General features: G+C 37.1%; 1 protein-coding gene across 2 annotated transcripts in view; it reads right to left on the reverse strand.

The window, feature by feature from the left end:
• Positions 1-18,538, reverse strand: part of SMAP1 (small ArfGAP 1) — an 86,852-nt gene that overhangs the window by 46,251 nt on the left and 22,063 nt on the right. For both annotated transcript variants that reach the window (XM_061358567.1, XM_061358566.1), the window contains exons 2-4: positions 11,231-11,364; positions 10,429-10,514; positions 6,529-6,604 (exon numbers count right to left, since the gene is read on the reverse strand). In XM_061358567.1, the coding sequence (XP_061214551.1) occupies positions 6,529-6,604; positions 10,429-10,514; positions 11,231-11,364 (296 nt within the window). The remainder of the gene's footprint in view (positions 1-6,528; positions 6,605-10,428; positions 10,515-11,230; positions 11,365-18,538) is intronic.

The raw sequence follows: 18,538 nt of genomic DNA on the forward strand, positions 1-18,538 counted from the left end.
TATTTGTTCCAGTGAAAACTGCCTTTAGTGAGAGCTTCCCAACACTTCAGCACACCACCTTTTTTCCTCCTAAGTGGTTTGCCCTGCTGCAAGCAGGATCATTTACATTTTCATGATCTATGCTAAACTGGCAATGCAGTCACTACAGATTTCAGCTTTGGCAGAAGTTCTGTTTACTTAGACATAGTAAATTGTAGCTAGGCAGTGTGAACTACTCCTCAAATGAAAGAGCTTATGGAAGTGAGGAAAGCAAGCTCCTGCACATGGGAATGCAGCCTGCATACTGAAAATCCACACCCAGGCTTCTCTAACTCATTCATTATAACTACTGCTGAGCAAAGTCCCGCTCAAGGGCAGTCACTAGTGGTCCACTCAGGCACTGATACTGGAGCAAACATTGCTGAACTTCATTAATGACCCACGACTGAGACAAAGAACATCATCATCAAGTTTGCAGGTGACACAAAATAAGGAGTGGTTGAAACACTAGATCAGTGTGCTACCATTCAGAGCTCTGTTGACAGGATGGGCCAACAGGAACCACATGAAGTTCAAAGGGAAGTGCCAAGTCCTGCACCTGGGGAGGAATAACCCCATGCATTCGTTCAGGCTGGCATCAACTGGCTGGAAAGCAAATGTCCAGAAGAGGACCTGAAGTTCCTGGTGGAACTGAATATGAGCTAGAAATGTGGCTAGTTCTGGGCTCAAAAGTACAAGAAAGACATAGACAGACTGGAGCAAGTCCAGCAAAGGGACACGAAGATGTTTAAAGGACTGGAGCACCTTTCAGACAATAAGAGACTCAGTGAGCTGAGACTGTTTAGCTTGCAGAAGAGAAAGCTAAGTATGGGGAGACAGAGGAGAAGTCTTATCGATGTGTATAAATACCTGGTGGCAGGGAGCAAAGACTGAGACACACTGCTGCCTGTGGTATCCAGAAACAGGACCAAGCAGCACTGAACACAAATTGAAATACAGGAAATTCCAGTGAAATATAAGAATAACTTTATTTTTTGCCATGGGGGTCACTGATTACTGGAACAGGTTACCCAGCGAGGCTGCGGAGTCTCCACCCCGGGAGACACTCAAAACCCGGCTGGACACAGCTCTAAGCAAACCTCTAGTTGACCACACTTGGAGCTGGGAGAACTGGATGATCTCCAAGGCTTCTTTCCAGCAGCCTGAACTATTCTGTGATCCTATAATTCAACTCATTCTAACAGTATGATCTTGAAAAATAATTTATCCCACTTTCACTATTCTGCCCTCAAGTCATAATTATTTTATATTTCAGTGCTTCCTACTGATGCCTATCACAACACTTCATTAGCATATTTAAAAATACTTCATAGAATTTGATTCACAAACTCTTTATAGATGACTAAAAAACCCACTATGGTTCTTGCAGTATTGTGAGGGGTATCTGGTAACCTCTTTTCAAGCCAATGACTGAATGCTTCTGAACGCTGGCTACTACAAACTTACTGCTCATGTACCCTATCATACCCCACAATTTAGCCATCTTAAGGGGCCCAAATGTGGCAAATATATTATGGATTTAATCTCCTTTAAGATAATTTTCTGGAAAACGTACCATCACAATCTCTAAATTTACATCACATTTTATCCATTTCCCTAAGTTCACACTTACATTATACACAATGTCTTAAGAAAGCATGGAAAATGTAGACCCATCATTCTTTTCCTTCAGTCATCTTAAGAGTTATATGAATCTTCTGCTCCATACATAATTCACACATTTTCTTAAAACAGAAACCTTGTTTACTATTCTCTAAACATCGTCAAGATGTGATAATATATTCCTACTTCATGTAGTGAAATAGACTGTGCCAGTTTGTAATTTTGGAAACTTAAAGTTTATGGAATCTGCTTAAGTTGATTCACTCTGAATAAAGTATTTTCCATATGCATTCTGAGAATTAGTGCTCTTTCTTCTCCTATATATTCATTTTTATTAAAAACTGCAGAGATTGTGTGTGATAATACCTATATAGCTAATCTTTACCCAACACTTGTACGGTGAAAGGGTCATTGTATTAGATACAAAAATAAATAGTTTAAGAAAGATTGTCTTTTTCCAGTTTTTAAAGTCAAAGAGGAGGAGCCATATCTTTCTTAAAAATCTGGAAAATATGATTGCTTCAAAGTTGACTTCCTGAATCTTCATGCAACTTTAGGACACTTAAATTAGCAGTATGTAGACACAGTCAAACAATTTGGATTGGGTACCAGAAACCCCTTATTAGTGCAGTCCTGTGCCTCAAAAAAAATCACACCAGCAGCTATTACTCAACAGCATATTTTAGACAGGTTCTACCAAAATACACATTACCTCTTAGCTTATTGGAAAACTGTGTGATCTTCTACTTCAAAGCTTGCTTCCTGTAACCAGTAGTTTTGGGAGATTCTTACTAATTCTCCAAAACCTACAACAAGCAACATCTGCTATTTCTCTTTGCCACTGCATCTAAGATCATGAGCCTCATTAACAACTGTGCCTCCACCTTATCAGTGCATAGCTTTGATTACAAGTATTTGGGACTCAATACACAGATCAGTCAGGACGAACAGCCTATTTAGACATTATTTTCATAAAAACAAACATCCCAAAGTGCCTCTCCAACAAGCCCTACATTTGCTCCACTTATATTTACTGCAATAATTCTGAAAAAGTCCTTCAAGTAATTTATTTAAGTATACAAGTTAAAATTCTTAGGGAAAGGTGTCTGTCTAATCATAAACTGTGCTCTTCTAAGCCTGCTCCAGGAAACAGTGAACTAAGGGAAAATAAAGGGTTTAAAGAGAGCCCAAAGCAAACAAAAGATTTAATAAGCAACAGTCTTCACAACTAAGACTGTTAGACGAGAAACTGCTTTGCATACTTTACCCTTCAGTTCTAGGATTCTTGTGTACAAAAAACCCTACAATGAATATAAAAGTTTCTGCCTATGCTTGAAAGCAATAATCAGGTGCAGTTCTGAAGTGCAATGATATTCCTCAGCAGCTTCATGTCAGCACCTGCCTGAAGAAGAGTTTTAACATACAAAATAATCTCACACCACTTGACCTATAGTAACTGTGTACTTAACTACAGAAGTGATGCAAGGTCTCAGTTGCATTGTACAAACCTGCAGGGATAAATCAAGTCAAACAGCATAACATATTGTACAGTAAATTGGTCATGTTACTATATAATAGATACGCCATTTATAAAAATGCCCTAATCATTACACTACTATGTGAAATTTATTTTATTGGATTCTGTACTATACTTTGCATCATTCAAATCTTATGTACGCCCCAAAATTGAAAAGGAGGTTTGGCAGAAAATTAATTCTAGAACAATAGTATAATGCTGAGGATACTTACAATAAGCTGACTCGCTGACACCTACTGTTGCTCTTAAATTGTTTATTCAAAGAGGAATAAAAAAACCCACAAAAAAAAGAAAACCAAAACAAAATCATACATGTCATTCACAGCACAAATTCCCAAGTAACATCCTATCAGCTTCAAGTATTTTTACTTGTATTACTCTTTTTAAATTGAAGCATACATAAATAGAATAAACAAAACATGAAGTCCTGCATGTTTCAAAATTCTATCATAGCAGAGCAAAACAGGAAAGCAGCTGGACAGATCAAGAAATTCAGGTTTCTTAAGTAGTTGGTCTTCAGAAGTCTCAATAAGCATGACTCTCACCACAGTAGAACTATGAACTACTTCCTGAGAAAGAAGGTGCTGATTTTTTACATCAATGTGATTTGTTAATGTTGGGAGAAAATTATGATAGGCAGTAGGGCTTGAGAAATGCTACTTTTAACTCTCTCATGGGCTACACTGCTTAAATTGGATACACTTTGATGTAAATATCAGAAATACCATACTACTGTCTTCATAGTTTTAGTCATAATATCACAACCCTACAACTCTATCTGTAAGCATTTGCAGATCACTTCAACTCTAAGTTTTTTAAAAAGCTGATGTGTCTGAAGATACTTTCATGGGGTACAAAAACATCAGCTTGTCTCCCTGTGTCAGCTAATTTATTCAAAATTCTTCACACTGAGCAGAACAAAGCTGCTACTTTAACAACAGCCAAATGAAAAAAAAAAGAATAGATGGCAATATTCCATTACTCTGTAAATAAAGCATTTCTACAAATGCATTGTTAGACATTTTTCTAAACCTCTTCCTTCTTGTTTTACAACATTATGAAGCAGTGAATGCCTAACAGTTAAAAAAAAAACCTTAAGATTAGAAAAAGATTTCTGTTCCAAGAAGGAGCTAAAAAAGTATTTTAAAAAGGCACACATAAAATCCATCCACATTAACATCCATATTTCTTAAAATACCAGATTGAGCTTAACTGTATTATCAGTGTTAGTAAAAAATAATGACCACATCATTTCTGTTGGTATTTTTTTCCCAGGCTTCTCCCCCAGCTTATTCTGAATTGAAGCTCCTGCTTTTTGTTTCACCCCAAGTACAAGTTGAAGTACATCTGCGATACCAAGGGACAGGCATAGCGTGATCACTTTGATAAATTCCCAACCTACATCTCCTAACTTTAGGCAAACTAGGAGAGCACTGTAGTTTGCCTACCTGGTGTTACCACTCCTCCTACATTCCGTAAGATTTTTTTTTCAAGGATAAAGCCAATGACCATGTTAAAGAATTAGGCCTAACTGACAGTGAATGTTTCCCAGTACCAAACAAATCAAACACACAAAAAAAACCAACCACAGTAAAACAAAAAACAAGTGTAGAGTAACTTCCCCTCCTCCCTGTCAATAGTATCCACAAGCAGAAAAGCAGCATAACAGAAGTGCAGAATGGAGGCCCAACCTCACCTTTTCTTCCTCTTCCCTGTTAGGCAGAGGTGAATGATGATCACTGAATACCAGCCACAGCACTTCCCAGACGTGTGAGCTGGGCTGGGGCCAGAGCCAAGGAGAGTAACCCAATACAAGCAGCAGACTAGGACTTCAGGCACTACACTAGTTCAACTGATTTGGTATCATGTACCTTTAGGATTTTGCCAAAACCAATTTCAGATTGTCTACTTCAAACCATGTTTGGTGGCCTTGAAGAAACGCAGATGAATGTCAAAATGCATGAGTTATCTATTGCTAAATTATTTCATAATCAGATTCTGTTTCTACCTTGGAGAGATTATGCCATTTACATTAGTCAGTCAATGAAAAGCCCAAGTAAAAAGAAATTAAATGGTGTTTCCTACTCAGCAGTAACATGCATCTCTTCAGCTTGTCTGGATTCTATCTTTGCTTCTATGGTAGGTAAGCAATTCATATTAGTCTACAATACAATAAAGCAAAATTCAATTACTCCCTCAAAGATATTAAGGCAGCAGTGGACTACTAGATTAGGCACCTAGGTTTTCAGTTCAGAATGATCTTGGGACTCTTTTGAACTTTTTAAAGAAGTGTCATTGTAAGCAATTCTTCCTATTTACTACTTCGGAATAAAAGGAAAGAAGGGTAACTGACAGTGCAATTCAAACCACAACTGTATTTTACATTGTATTTTACAAGTGAAGCAATTTTCTTTCTAATTCAACCATGTTTAATGAAATACACTTGTCTAGTTTCCAGGTAATTTTTTCCTCCTAGAATGAAACTATCATTCAAAGATCCATTTTCTCAGGTGGGAAAGGCAGCATAAATCCCACTCTTCACAACCACCCATGCACTGGTTTCTCTGTCAAAGTTCACTGACCAGTAAGATGCAGTAGTAAGTTACATGTTAGGCCACAATTAAATAATGTAGGTACAGAGGAGTGCGTGTTTATATATTTTTATTTATATAGTTGTTTTAGTTATGCTAAAACTAGACTGTATGGCCCAGAAACAGCAATATCCAAAAAACCAAACAAGGGTGTAAGGAACAACTTCAGTAAATGTGGACATTCTCAAAACTGCTTTGCCAGCAAAGCACACATGAACTTACAGTAGTGAGCAGACAACTACATGATTAAACACCTGGTTTGCTGTACTGCCCATGTTTGCTATTTCAATGCATCTCACTGAATGCAACAGTCTGGAATTCAGCAGAGCACTAAGACCTTTAAGAAGGAACCCAAAACACCGTAGGATTTCTCATCATGGTATTAGACAGAATGAGGGAAGACAAAGTCACCAGAAACAGTAATCCTATCTTATCCCTGTCCCATGAAAAAGATGCTCAGAAAGGACTCAAAATATACTGTTGAAGAACTACTGATCAGCAAAAGTGAAAAACACAATATAAAGAAACAGAAGCAAGCTATTTGTTGAATCATTACAATTTGCTGTTACAGATATAACAGATAATATGTTGACCTTACAGAAGCTAGGAATACCTTTCAAGAGACACAAAAGAAAACAGCACCGAATCAAAAAGGTTTTGACTGTGAACGCATTTCAACATGTAATGTTTTCTGCATTTGTCTAATGTAGCTTTCAAAAAACAAGAGTGATGGAATTCTTGGTGAAACTGTTTACTTACATTGAAGGTATTAACTGCATTTTTATCGTAATATTTCTTCTTTTCGTACTTATCCCTGATGAAAAATTCCACAGCTCTGGAATTAGCTAGTTTAAGGAAAATATGTATCCAGATAAATAGAAACATTAACCTACAAAGCTGATGGGCCAGTCAAAGAATCGCACCAGATTCTTGCTCCTTCTCATTTTGTAGTTTTAAAACAACAGAGTAAACTGCTCTACACAATAATTGCTATTGCAGCATCCAAAAAAAAGCTTCTTTTTACTATGGAGAATTAATCAGTTTAATCTCTTAATGAAGCAATATGAGAAAGATATACTAGGATTAACTCAGTGTTCCACAGTTAGGACATTTTCACTTAGTATTTATTAGCTACAGGTCTGTAATACTCCAAACACTTGAATAAAGGTACTCATATACAATAATTAAAGTATAGTTTACTATCATAACTTGCAAAAAAATACTTTGTATAAAAGGTGAAATGTACGTAAACCCATTCTCTGATTTGCATAAATTGTATCATGCTACAGAAGCTGGTCATGAACAGTTCTCTGAGATCATTAAATCCTCCACAAGAGTCTCCTACTACAAGAAGCATCTCTGTGGGAGGGAAAGAAAACCAAAACACTAGTGATAAAAATATATTGAAGCAAAGGTGGAAATAGCAGCAAGCATACTGATGCAGAAGACCAGATGTGACAGCTCAAACACAAAAAGGACAAGTAGTTGTTTTCCTCAATTATTCTCTCAGCTTCATAAAGCAGCTCATCCAAAGCAATGCGGATACTTTAGTAAAGCTGACTCTCTCGTATCTGTGAATAAATTTAACTGACTAGTTGAGCAATGTGATTATCCATTTAAAAAACAAAATTGCAACTGTGGAAGCTGATTCACTGCCTCTCCATAGCAATTCTTTCTCAATGAATGGAAAGATACCTTAGCTCCATACTATCTCTCAAGATTAACTCTGAGGTCACAGCAATCTGTTCCTTCAGTCTGTATTGTCCATAATCATATTCAGTTTCAAATTGAATGTGTCACCTGAAGATACTTCCTAAAAGTTGCAGAAACCAAAACATTCTTTTCTACCTCTTTTCAAATATACCTACATTCTAAAGAGCATCTGGAGTGCTTTGAATGCACAACTATCTTAGCACTAACATTGCACTGTTCTTTACACATCCCAAAGAACTGTCACTTTGCCCCCAAAAAATCAAAGCATATTAACTACAGATGAACGGAAGTTGTATAATATGCTACTTCCACAACCTTGCAAATTTAGATAAGGTTAAATAGGGTTCCCCAAAAAATTTCCAACTTGTAGCACAAATTACTGCATTATATAATCTCAGTGGGGAAGGAGATATAGAAAGGGTATTTGATTCTTTTCCATGCTTTATCCATACAACTGGATAGCTGTATTAATTTATAACTAATTTAGAAGTAAATACAAAAGATTTAAAACTTGATTGTTATAAAATACCTTAAAACAACCTATCCTTTCTATATGATCTTAGTTATTTGTCAAAATTAACGTTTTCAGATAGCACATTTATACTAAGTGTTCTAAGTTTTGGTTGCCCAGATTTTGGTGTTAGGTATTTTAGTTCTTTTGCATAAATATTTCCCTATTTTTAGCAGTTTCCCAGGATGCTCACCTGATATTTCAGTCCTTAGAAAGTTTTAATTTGAAAATTATTTCAGAGGATCACAAGCATTTAAATTTGACACAGTTTAATTTCTTGGGATGCTATTAAACTGGAGTATTATTATTTTGGAACTTTGATATGTGTGAACTTTCGGAGCATGTCTATATTTGTTTAGATCAGTAACCTACTGTGCTCTTGTTAACAAAAGAATTTAAAGCAACATTAACAGTTGCCAAAACAGTTTTAAGAAGCAAGTAAAATGAAGAGACAAATTGATTCACTCTACTCTTGTAAAAAAACCACTTTCAAACAGGAAGCTAAAGCTGTCATACAAAAAACTCGTCAAAATGATCCTCAAAATCAGCTTCTATACCAGAGCATCCCTGCCAAGTACAATGTAAGCATAAAAATAAACCAATGCCCAGAAAGGTCAGTCTTGTGACTAAGCAGCAGAACTGATGGGGGACCTTTAGTGGGAGATTTTAGGAGGATTCAACATACATGTTTTTCCTGTGCCTCCATTCTACTACGTAAAAAATAAAAATAAGAATATTATAGTGCTACAGTTAAATATCATATAGGAGAACATATACAAAAGTGGTCATTACATGCAGAGTTTCCGTAATACCTCCAAAAGATTATTCAGAATATTGAGAATATTCATAACCAGATACTGATTAGGCACAATGCTGATTTTGTAGGGATACAAAGGGCACAGAGGAAAGGCAGAAAAAACAGCTTATCACAAATGCCAAGTAGGTAAGTAGCTTGACAAAGTTATGGGGAAGCTGAGAAATCAAACAGAAAATGGTGGCATCCTCTCTCCTGGCCCTGTATTTTTAATGAATAAAATGCACACAATGAAATATATTCAGTTGACCAAGTCCACCTCTTAGAAACTGTCAGCTCTTCAAAAGTATATTTATTTAAAGGTATACAGTATCAACAAAAGAATTATCTTGAGAATCTAAAAGTGAGACTTGTGGTCTGGTCTGACAAGAAAGCTTAGAGCAAAGCATTATTGTTTCTCCCGCAACAGCACCAGTGAATTTGAGTTAGCTGCAGCAAGAACAAAACATACATCTTCAAGATCCACTTCTGAGTAAGTTTTAGTGAAAGTATTTCAACCTTATGGCTGAAACAGAGTTCTAGAATATTATAGCTGGAACACTACAGTGCTACCTGGTTCCAATTACTTTTTTCTTATACATATGTATGTTTAATTTTAAAGCTACTGGAACATGAAAATACATATCTGTTTTGCTCAAGTGCATTTTATGATGAGGAACCTAACTCATAAAAAAAAATATCTTCTGCGCATAGAATATCATACATAGTATCTAACAAACAGGAGAATCAAAATCAGTTTGAGATACTGAAAGAGGAAATTCAGATCCAGTTATGACTAAGTGCATTTACCAGCCTCCATAGATTGTATCATCATCAGGCCAAGAGAACTGGAGATAGATTCAGCTCACTTAACAGTAGCTGTTTAGGGTCTTATTAGAGTTCCATTAAGGCTAGATGAAGCAAATCCCACCTGCAGAGTAACTTTCACTAAGTCAGAAGTGAATACAAATCTTAATTAATGCCATTATACATTATTCTAATGACTCAGTACATTTGGAAAACATATTTTTTGAGGAAAGATACTTACTGGTGGATGACAATTTTTCCTCCAACCTTCCCCTTCCAGTTATATGGTGATAACCACATACCAACACAAGTGGTGGCTCTCAGGGAGGTTTTTGTTTATTTAAGATATTCCCATCTGTGCTTGCAGAGTTCACAGAATTGTATATATTTCAACTCCAAAAAATTAGAGTACTTTATCTAGCTGAAGAAATCCATACTGCACTTGAGTAAGATCCAATGGCTTATTTTATTTTACCATTCATCTCATTATTTCCTGTTCAAATGCTTCTAACTTCAGCTGGCAGTTACTCAAGACAAAGACAGAATATTCAAGAGCTCTCCAGTATCACTCTAACTTCCTACATACAAGGAATTTATGAAGTCACCTTTTCTGAAAGCAAAAATAAATGAGGCTTGACAAATCTCATTACAAAGTAGATTTGCTATAACTGAAGTAATCTAAACCTTTTCTGAACTGTTCCCGAATTCCACTGTCATTTTTTTTATACAATATCAATGAAATAAATAAGGCGAGTTGCTAAATGCAGCAATCCTTTATAACATTTAAAACGCATTAAAAGTCATTTTAATGTGAAAGCTAAATCAAAAAGGATACTGATCTGTTTGAGGTCTTCGGAAGTTCTCTGGTAGATTAGCTTCATAGAGTAGTCTTGCTTTACTATTTCCCATTTCTTGCATGCACTAAGGAAAAGTGAGAAGAAACAGTTCAGGTCCACTAATACTTTAAATCGTGAAATAGCCAGAATGCTATTGGTGTGCTTAAATAACACTGCAAGTTTTTAACTTGGAGACCTCTCTGCTGCCACATGTCCTGGGAGATGCTCCCATTGCACAGGAGGGCTGCCTGCCAATACTTGCTGGACAAGAGCTAACAACACAGATGCTGTTTAACAGTGTAAACTAACCCATCCAGTGAAAGATGGGCTTTCATCTCTCAGGATGCTCCTCAGGAGCAAAAGGATGCTCAGGAGGAAAAGGAATAAGAAAAATTGTCTTGCAATAGAAAAATGCTTCAGAGTGGAACATACCTGGAAAAGTCAGCACTTGGAACACCAAAAGAATGTAATTTGAGAATCACACAGATGTGTGAATGCTACTTTATTGTGCCCTCCTGAAAAGGAAAAGGCTTACAACACACTTTCTACAGATACAATGAGGAAGCATCTTTCAGAGTCCAAGTGGCAAGGGACTTCTGGATCTAAAATGATCCAGAAGAGACAACTCAACCAGTTTCTGAAGTGAGTTTTCAGAACTTAAACTCATTACAGCAGAAATATAACACATTAGGAACTACCTTGTAAAGCATTCAAGCAGAGACACCATGATAAACTCAAATCCTTACCAAACGAGCCCTGGCATTCCATCCAAATTGAAAATATATATTTAAGGTATTTTACCTGTATTTGCTCTGGTGTCCATTGGTCCAAGTTGACAGACTTGACCCTTGATATATGGACCCCAAGATTTCGATGTATTCCAGCACATCTGATGCAAATAAAAACACCGGTGTTCCAAGACGCCCATCTTGGACCTAAAGTGAATGGAGAAATAAATTAGTTATTTTCAAAATTGCATATCCTGTGAAGATGTTATTTGACATAATTCTATACTGACAACAGGAACAAACACACCTGAATAAGACTCACAACTGTTCTCTGGGATTTCTATTACTTCTAACAATCTCCACTGTCAGCGGTTTTATTTATGGCTTTCTGCTTCTAAGTGATGTCACATAACATCTGAGTTAATCAGGTTACAACCTGCCTTCCCCTGCCAAAAAAAAACCAACCCTGAAACAAAAACAAAATTTAGAAAGTTGTCTTACTAGTAGCAACAAGATTTTGTTAACATCTTGAATAATCCTTAGGGTTGCGCATCAGGTGCAAGCATCAGCAGAAATCAGTAGAAGTTGCCCCTATTTCTTCAATTAAAAGCTTCCCAAGACATGCATCTTTAATTAACTTGGAATTAAATGCGAGGCAATCTTACATTAATGCAAAGAATCCTTCAACACCTCATACAGCACAGACTTTACAACAGCAGCATGCAAGCTCTTAGGGAACAATCTGCAAAACCAATCAATGAAAATACCGTAAGAATGGTGGAAAACTCAGTTGATTCCTAAACTATAGTATGAGTTTCCATTCACAGCCCAATAGGGTTACTTCACAGAACCTCACCACTGTTTCTCAGCTGTGCTGGCACGCTGAGACACACCTACAGTATGCTGGCCTGAACTCCCAGTGAAACTTGGGATGTTTGACTTGAATTCACTACACAGTCTCAGACTAAGCACATGTATATCATTTTATTGAGCTATTATAGGTATTGCTTTAATGTCCATCTAGTTCTGAGTTCCAAGAAGTTCAGAGATCAAATAATTCACAATTAAAAAGCAAGAAAAAGCATTGAGGAGCTGGAAAACATTTCAAACAAGTATTTTCTGCCTTTGTACAACTGACACACACATAGACCGTTCATGCAAATGCAGCAGCTTGCATTCCCATATATCATTCAAACACTGTCCTGGGGCATAGAAAAGAATTTCATGCCTAGGTCTCCTGATCTTTAGCTTACGACTGCGCTGGCAAGAAGACCTGCAGACTGAGACAGCAACAGTTTTAATAAGAGAAGCACACACTGCGAACAAGGTGGGGGGAGAAGGATTTCTTTATTACTTCCCATCAGCAGACAGATGTCCAGCCACTTTCTAGAAAAATGGGCCTCCACACATGCAACATTTGCTTTGGAACACCATAGCCAAGAATGTCCTTTCTTCTTTCTCCTTTCCTTGAGCATTTATTGCTAAGCACATCATCACATGGTATAGAACAGTCAATTAGAGTCAGCAGCTGTCCCAGCTGTGTCTCCTCCCAGGTTCTTGCCCAGCCACCCCTAGCATACTCATCTGTGGTGAGGCAGAACACAGTGTGCAAGCATTGTTCAGCAAATGCCAAACAAGGCAACAAGCGGCGTAGTTCCTTTCAGCTGGACTTCACTCTTTTGAATTAGTACTCAAAAATTCTAAGACACAGTCACAGCTCCACAGACTTGTTGCAAGAAGCCCTCCTCTAGTGTCTAGTGTCCACTGTTCGACCTTCAAGACCAAATGATTAAGATGACTGGCAGTTTTTAGAGTAAGTGCTCCATTTCAGAAGTCAAGGGATCTAACAGTTGCTCACCGAAGCTAACACAATTTCCCACATGGCACTTCTATGTTAAAATTGCTATTTGTCAAGTAAGAACAATAAAATTGTCTGTCATGTGTGTCTTGTATAGTTCAACAACTAGCAGCCTGTTGACCTGCCTTTTTATTTTTCCCTGTAAAATACAGACAAGCAATACTCACCCTGTCCTTCCAGACAGTGTATATCTGTATTACAGGAAGATCCCACTTACAATTTAAACTACTTTACGCTTTGGTGCTCCAGGATAGAGGTTTTCATGCCATTTGCTTCTACATCTGAAGTTTCAACTACAGTTTATACACCAGCAGACAAAGCACCTCAACTTACGCAATTGCTTCATGTAGCCATGACATTTTAGAAGAAAGAAGGTAAGGCACAGTCTTATGTGCCCAACAGCTTATCCAGCTTTTCTCCAAAACTATAACCCAGGGATGTGCCTTCAAAAGAGGGAAGGCAGTTTTGATCAGGTTACTTATAAGGACAAGAGATGTTCATCTGTAGTGTCTATATGATGTCTGTAATTTTATCCTATAGGGTAAAGAGCTTTAACACTAAAAGCTTTTCACCACAACAGAGACTGCACAACTATGTATCACAGGAGTTTCCTATTCTTCACGTTCTTCCTCAACTATAATATCCCAGATTGGCAAGTTCTATATTTATGTAGAGACAAACCGGAATGAGGGTTTGACATGACTGAAGTCTATCTCAATAAATGAACAGGGAGATCATTACCTTTCTAGTTTAACATTAACTTCAAATTTTGTTAATAAAAAGAAAGATCATAACACAGCTCATGAATTAACTAGTTTTCTCCTGGAATGGAACAATTTTGTATTTTCCCAGAAGCTCAGATTTCATCAATTTGTACTTGTTTCTGAAACAACTTACGGAAATCAAATATATTCAAGCAAAAAAGTAGTAAATTTAAGAGTGAAATAACAGACAAACCTCAGGCCAGAGAAAAATGTTCATGTGTAATCTCCAAGTTTCAGACTAATGACAATATGCAATATTAAACACTTCAAATGAAAAATGTTTTAATTACTACAAATCAATTACATCCATAGGTAAGTGGCAGGCAAAAGAAGTTACAAAATAATGATTTCTGTGTGGGCAAACCAGCTGGGCTTGACATAACCAGTCAACTAAAGCTGTAAACCTTCCTGATTGAGAAACGTTCAACAGTAATTTGGACTGATTCAATAAGCAACTTACAGTTATCTCAATTTTGCATGAAGTCACGATCCTTATTTATTTCAGGAAGTATTTTTCACTTCAATACTCACAGGTTTCTTCTCTTCATGTCCTTAAAGACAGATATAATTTTCTCCAGCAAAACTTACAAAAGTAGCCTAGTGTATCTCTGTCTGTATTCTGCTAGACAGTTAGGATGACATTTGGCTTCACAAATGAAGACTGAACACCAGGAATTCAGATGACAACCATTTTTATACAATTTAGAACACCTTTCCATGTCAGTAGTGATGCTATCTTACCTATAAAGAACTGCATTATACAGTGAAACTCCAATCAGCCAATATTAACATGAAATACTGTTTGACATCAGTTTTAATACAATTGTAATGTTATTTGTTTGAAAGCCATTTGAATACAAGGTTTTTACTAGGAGAACAGAGCTGCACTTCAGCAGCTTGCTGCACCAGAATCAGTGCACCCATTGGATATAAAAATACACTTCAAGTAATTTTTCAGTCATTTAAGAAACAGATAACCACTTAAAAACATTTTCAGTATCTTTCATTTTCAAGGCAAAAAGCTGTATGACTGAAAATGACAGTTTATACTACACTATGTGCTAGGATACTGTGAAGTCCCTGAAACACTGCCTGGCTGAACCAAGGAAAAAGCTTCAGCTATCCTAAACAGATTACTGCTTTCAAGATGAGAATCTTTTTTTTTCCTTCAACCTAAACTTTATTTTCTATATGTGTCTACTGATTAGACTTAAGATTTCCTTTTCAGCTCTTAATAGGCAGTTAGGTAAGGTCAGCTGTGAAGGCATGTACACTTTTCCAGGGAAATTACCAATACAAGTTTTTGAATGCATTGGGTCATTTTGGTGAAAACCTGACAACCTTCCTTAGGATGGCCTGACATTAACAATTTAAGTAACCCTTAAAATAACTAATACCAAATAAAGATCCTGTCCTGGGTTAAACCACGACAGACCCTCAAGGCTTACTGTACATTTTTACTCTGACTGGCAACGGTAATTCAGTTAGCTTCATAAAAGCTGGCGATGAAGTTTCGCTTTGAAGTTTAAACAGAGCACAAGTGCAAACTTCCTGTAAGGGCTAAACAGAAAGATGGGTTTGAGCTGTCACATGGCTTGACACAAATTAATTTAGCGTCTTTAGGCTGTAATTTAGGCTATTACATGTTAAATGGAGAATACCAAGCAACATTTCCTGCTGTACTGGTCCTGCTGGGATGGAAGTAACACGCCTCCTAGGAGTCCATATGGACCTGTTCTTTGGATTTGTGACTAAAACAGTGCCGGTAACACTAATGCTTTGGCTGCAGCTGAACCATGCTTCCACAGCAGAAAGGCTTTCCTTCTCACCCAATCAGTAGGTAGGGGGTGCCTACTGACCATAGGGACATTCCAAACCATTGGACATCTGACTGCTGATGGGAAGCACTGACTGAAATTATCCTTTTGCTTCACTTGAGTGAGTATCTTTTGCTTTGCTTAAGCTGTCATGATCTCAAGCCATAAGTCTTTCCTCTTCTGCTTTTTCATCATTCTGCAGGAGAGGGGGAGCACATAAGAAGTGGGGTGAGTCTTCAGCTGCTTTACAGGATCCACACCAGCTACTACATTAGTCTGTGTTCAGGAATTGTGTATCAAATTTCTAACAAAAACTAGGATGCAATTAGATGCAGAGAAGCAGCACTAATTTGTGACGTATTTTGAGTATTTAAGGAGTCCTTTATTAGAGACCATCTAGACTCTTAAGAATGAAGGCCATACACAGCCATCAGACAACATTTCCTGGTATGCTTAAAGTTTTTAGAACTGCTAAATAACTTGCAAATTAAGAAACAACTGAAGAGACCTTTTTCCAGTTGCAGTAGACTTCCATGCCAATACAGTTATTGTATAGAACCAACACCCTCATGACTTGCAGAAATATCTACAGCTACTAAAAAACCGAGAACACTTCAAACACTGGCTTCAGCTGTTTAAAACTTAAGCAATAAGGAGTTTGAAAGTAATTTACATAATTTTAGACACAAGTCTCCATATAAGTCAATTTCAAGACATTTTTTAAATTGCTGAAAAAGTTATCCATCTTCACAAGGCATTCTTTTATTCTAAAATGCACTTTAAAGTGTGAATTTGGAGGCAGAGGCACTGGTTTTATGTATTCTTCATGAGGTGAAAGCTTTTCTCCCAATATATTTCAATTTTTTTTTCATACTTTCTCATCTTCAGGATACCTATTTTTGAGATTTTTATAAGATTATTTCCCCTCTGTATTAAACTGCCCTAGTAGCTTGCACATGCTGAATATGTGTGCATATACTCCCATATATCCCTTTCTTCACTATCCCAGTAACTCAGCCACTTAGGACCATATGCTCTACTCATATTATAAAGCTGACTGAGGAAGCTGCAATCAACATTCACAGCACTGCTGACACATGCTTCTAATGTAATTATAGCTGATACAATCAACTTTTTGAGGGTACATCTGATACAGATCTTTAGGCAAGAATAATAACAGGAATGGTAATGCAAATGCTGGTGCATTTCCAAAGAAAAGACAAAGCACATTTGTTTTTATAAATCCAAGGCTTAAGTTTTACTACAAACTGTTCAAGCTTCATTTTGCATCAGCTGATGCATGATACCATATCAGGTACAAAACAAGGCTTACATGATACTGCTCATTTAAAATGTTAAGGAAAAAGTACTTTCATCTGCCTTACAAAAAACATGGAAGCCTCATAAATTTCTGTAACTGTATGTGAAACCAACTGGTCAATACAGTGTGAAATACTGTTTTAGCTCTCTATTTGATTAGTTCGTATAAAAATCTTTTTAACTGCTTTAAACATGTCAGTCACCACTCTATCCTCTACTGAGATTCTACCTGCAGTAAGCAATTTGTGAGAAAGCTTATACACTACCTATCAAAACTGGGCAGGAGCAGGACTACCCATCACACAAGCAAGTTTAAAAACAAACAGGTAGTAGGGACCAGAACGAACTAAAAACACACAACAGAAAACAAAAGTACAGGGATATGACAGGCATAGCTAATGTCCACAAAGGAACAAGTGTGAGATTACTGCATATATGACTATTTTAAGGTATGAGAATGATGACGTTTGCCTTCCTTACCACAATAATTCAGTTTCCTTCCCTTCATCAGTCCACTACCACCTGTTCAGCTTACTGAAGCTCCAGGTGCTGCCCACTCTTACTAAGCAGAATTGGGGTTAAAAGCGCAAGCACACAGTCTTTCAATTTTGTATTTGCTGTCAAAAGTAAAGGTGACTGCCTTACATCACAAACTACTCTGAACCCTTTACACTATGTGAGTAAGACCAGTTTGCCAGGAGACTAAAAAGTTAGAGACAAAGTTTTAAATGAAGAGGACTTGCCAAAGACTAAGTTTAAATAAGGTGCGTATTACGGAGGCATATAAAAACAAAGTTAGTTTTCACTCTACATTCTTGCAGTCACCAATTAGCAGTTCTACAAGGAAGGCAGGCAAGTATTACATATAACACCACTAACAGCTTTGCATCTCAATAGTCTGCAACAAACTTATCTTGGGCCAACATCTTCAAAGGTTTCTTACAGACTACAATTCTTCCTTTCACTCAACTGCACCCTACCTGTCCTTTGACCATAAAGCGCAGTGGAGTTACTTCAATTCTCTCCTGTTTCTCCAAATTCTTCTGCTGGCTGACTTTGTCTAATAACTGGCTCCATCTTGTGGAATAGAGAATTAACTGCAAGAATATCTACCGAGTCTCGGCCTGAAGATTGCTAGCCAGCTCCTAAAAACTTTTCGGCCGAAGGCTTACCAGAAAGCCTCAGCACTTGTATCAGTACAAGCATACCCGCGCAGTGCTTGCTCTCTCTGCACTAATTCCCCACGAAATTCATACTGCACAAGTGCTGTTCCACTCAAGATTTCAGGCAGGTTAACAATGAATATTTTCCAGGAAAATCCGTGATTTCTTCCAGCTGAGATACAGATAAAGATTGCAAACAGAAGACAAGCACTCTTACATATCGGATATAGAGAAATGAAGGAAAACTAATAAGCAGCAACTGTATATTATGTAATCCAATACAAGAAGAGCCAAGTGACACAAACAGTTCCTCCTCCAGTGGCTACCCAGTTAAGAACAAAGGAAAATGGCAGAATTGTAGTGATCCTTTTGAATTTCTCTCCTCAAAATATAATATACTACAGACAGGGATTAATGCAAAGTCATACTAAAATGCTTAAGACCAATACATTTACTATC

This window comes from Neopsephotus bourkii, unplaced genomic scaffold, assembly GCF_033783945.1.
Source record: "Neopsephotus bourkii isolate Nb327-2 ecotype Australia unplaced genomic scaffold, CSIRO-AGI_Nbou_v1 NB_947, whole genome shotgun sequence".
In the NCBI taxonomy this organism is placed as follows: Eukaryota; Metazoa; Chordata; class Aves; order Psittaciformes; family Psittacidae; genus Neopsephotus; species Neopsephotus bourkii.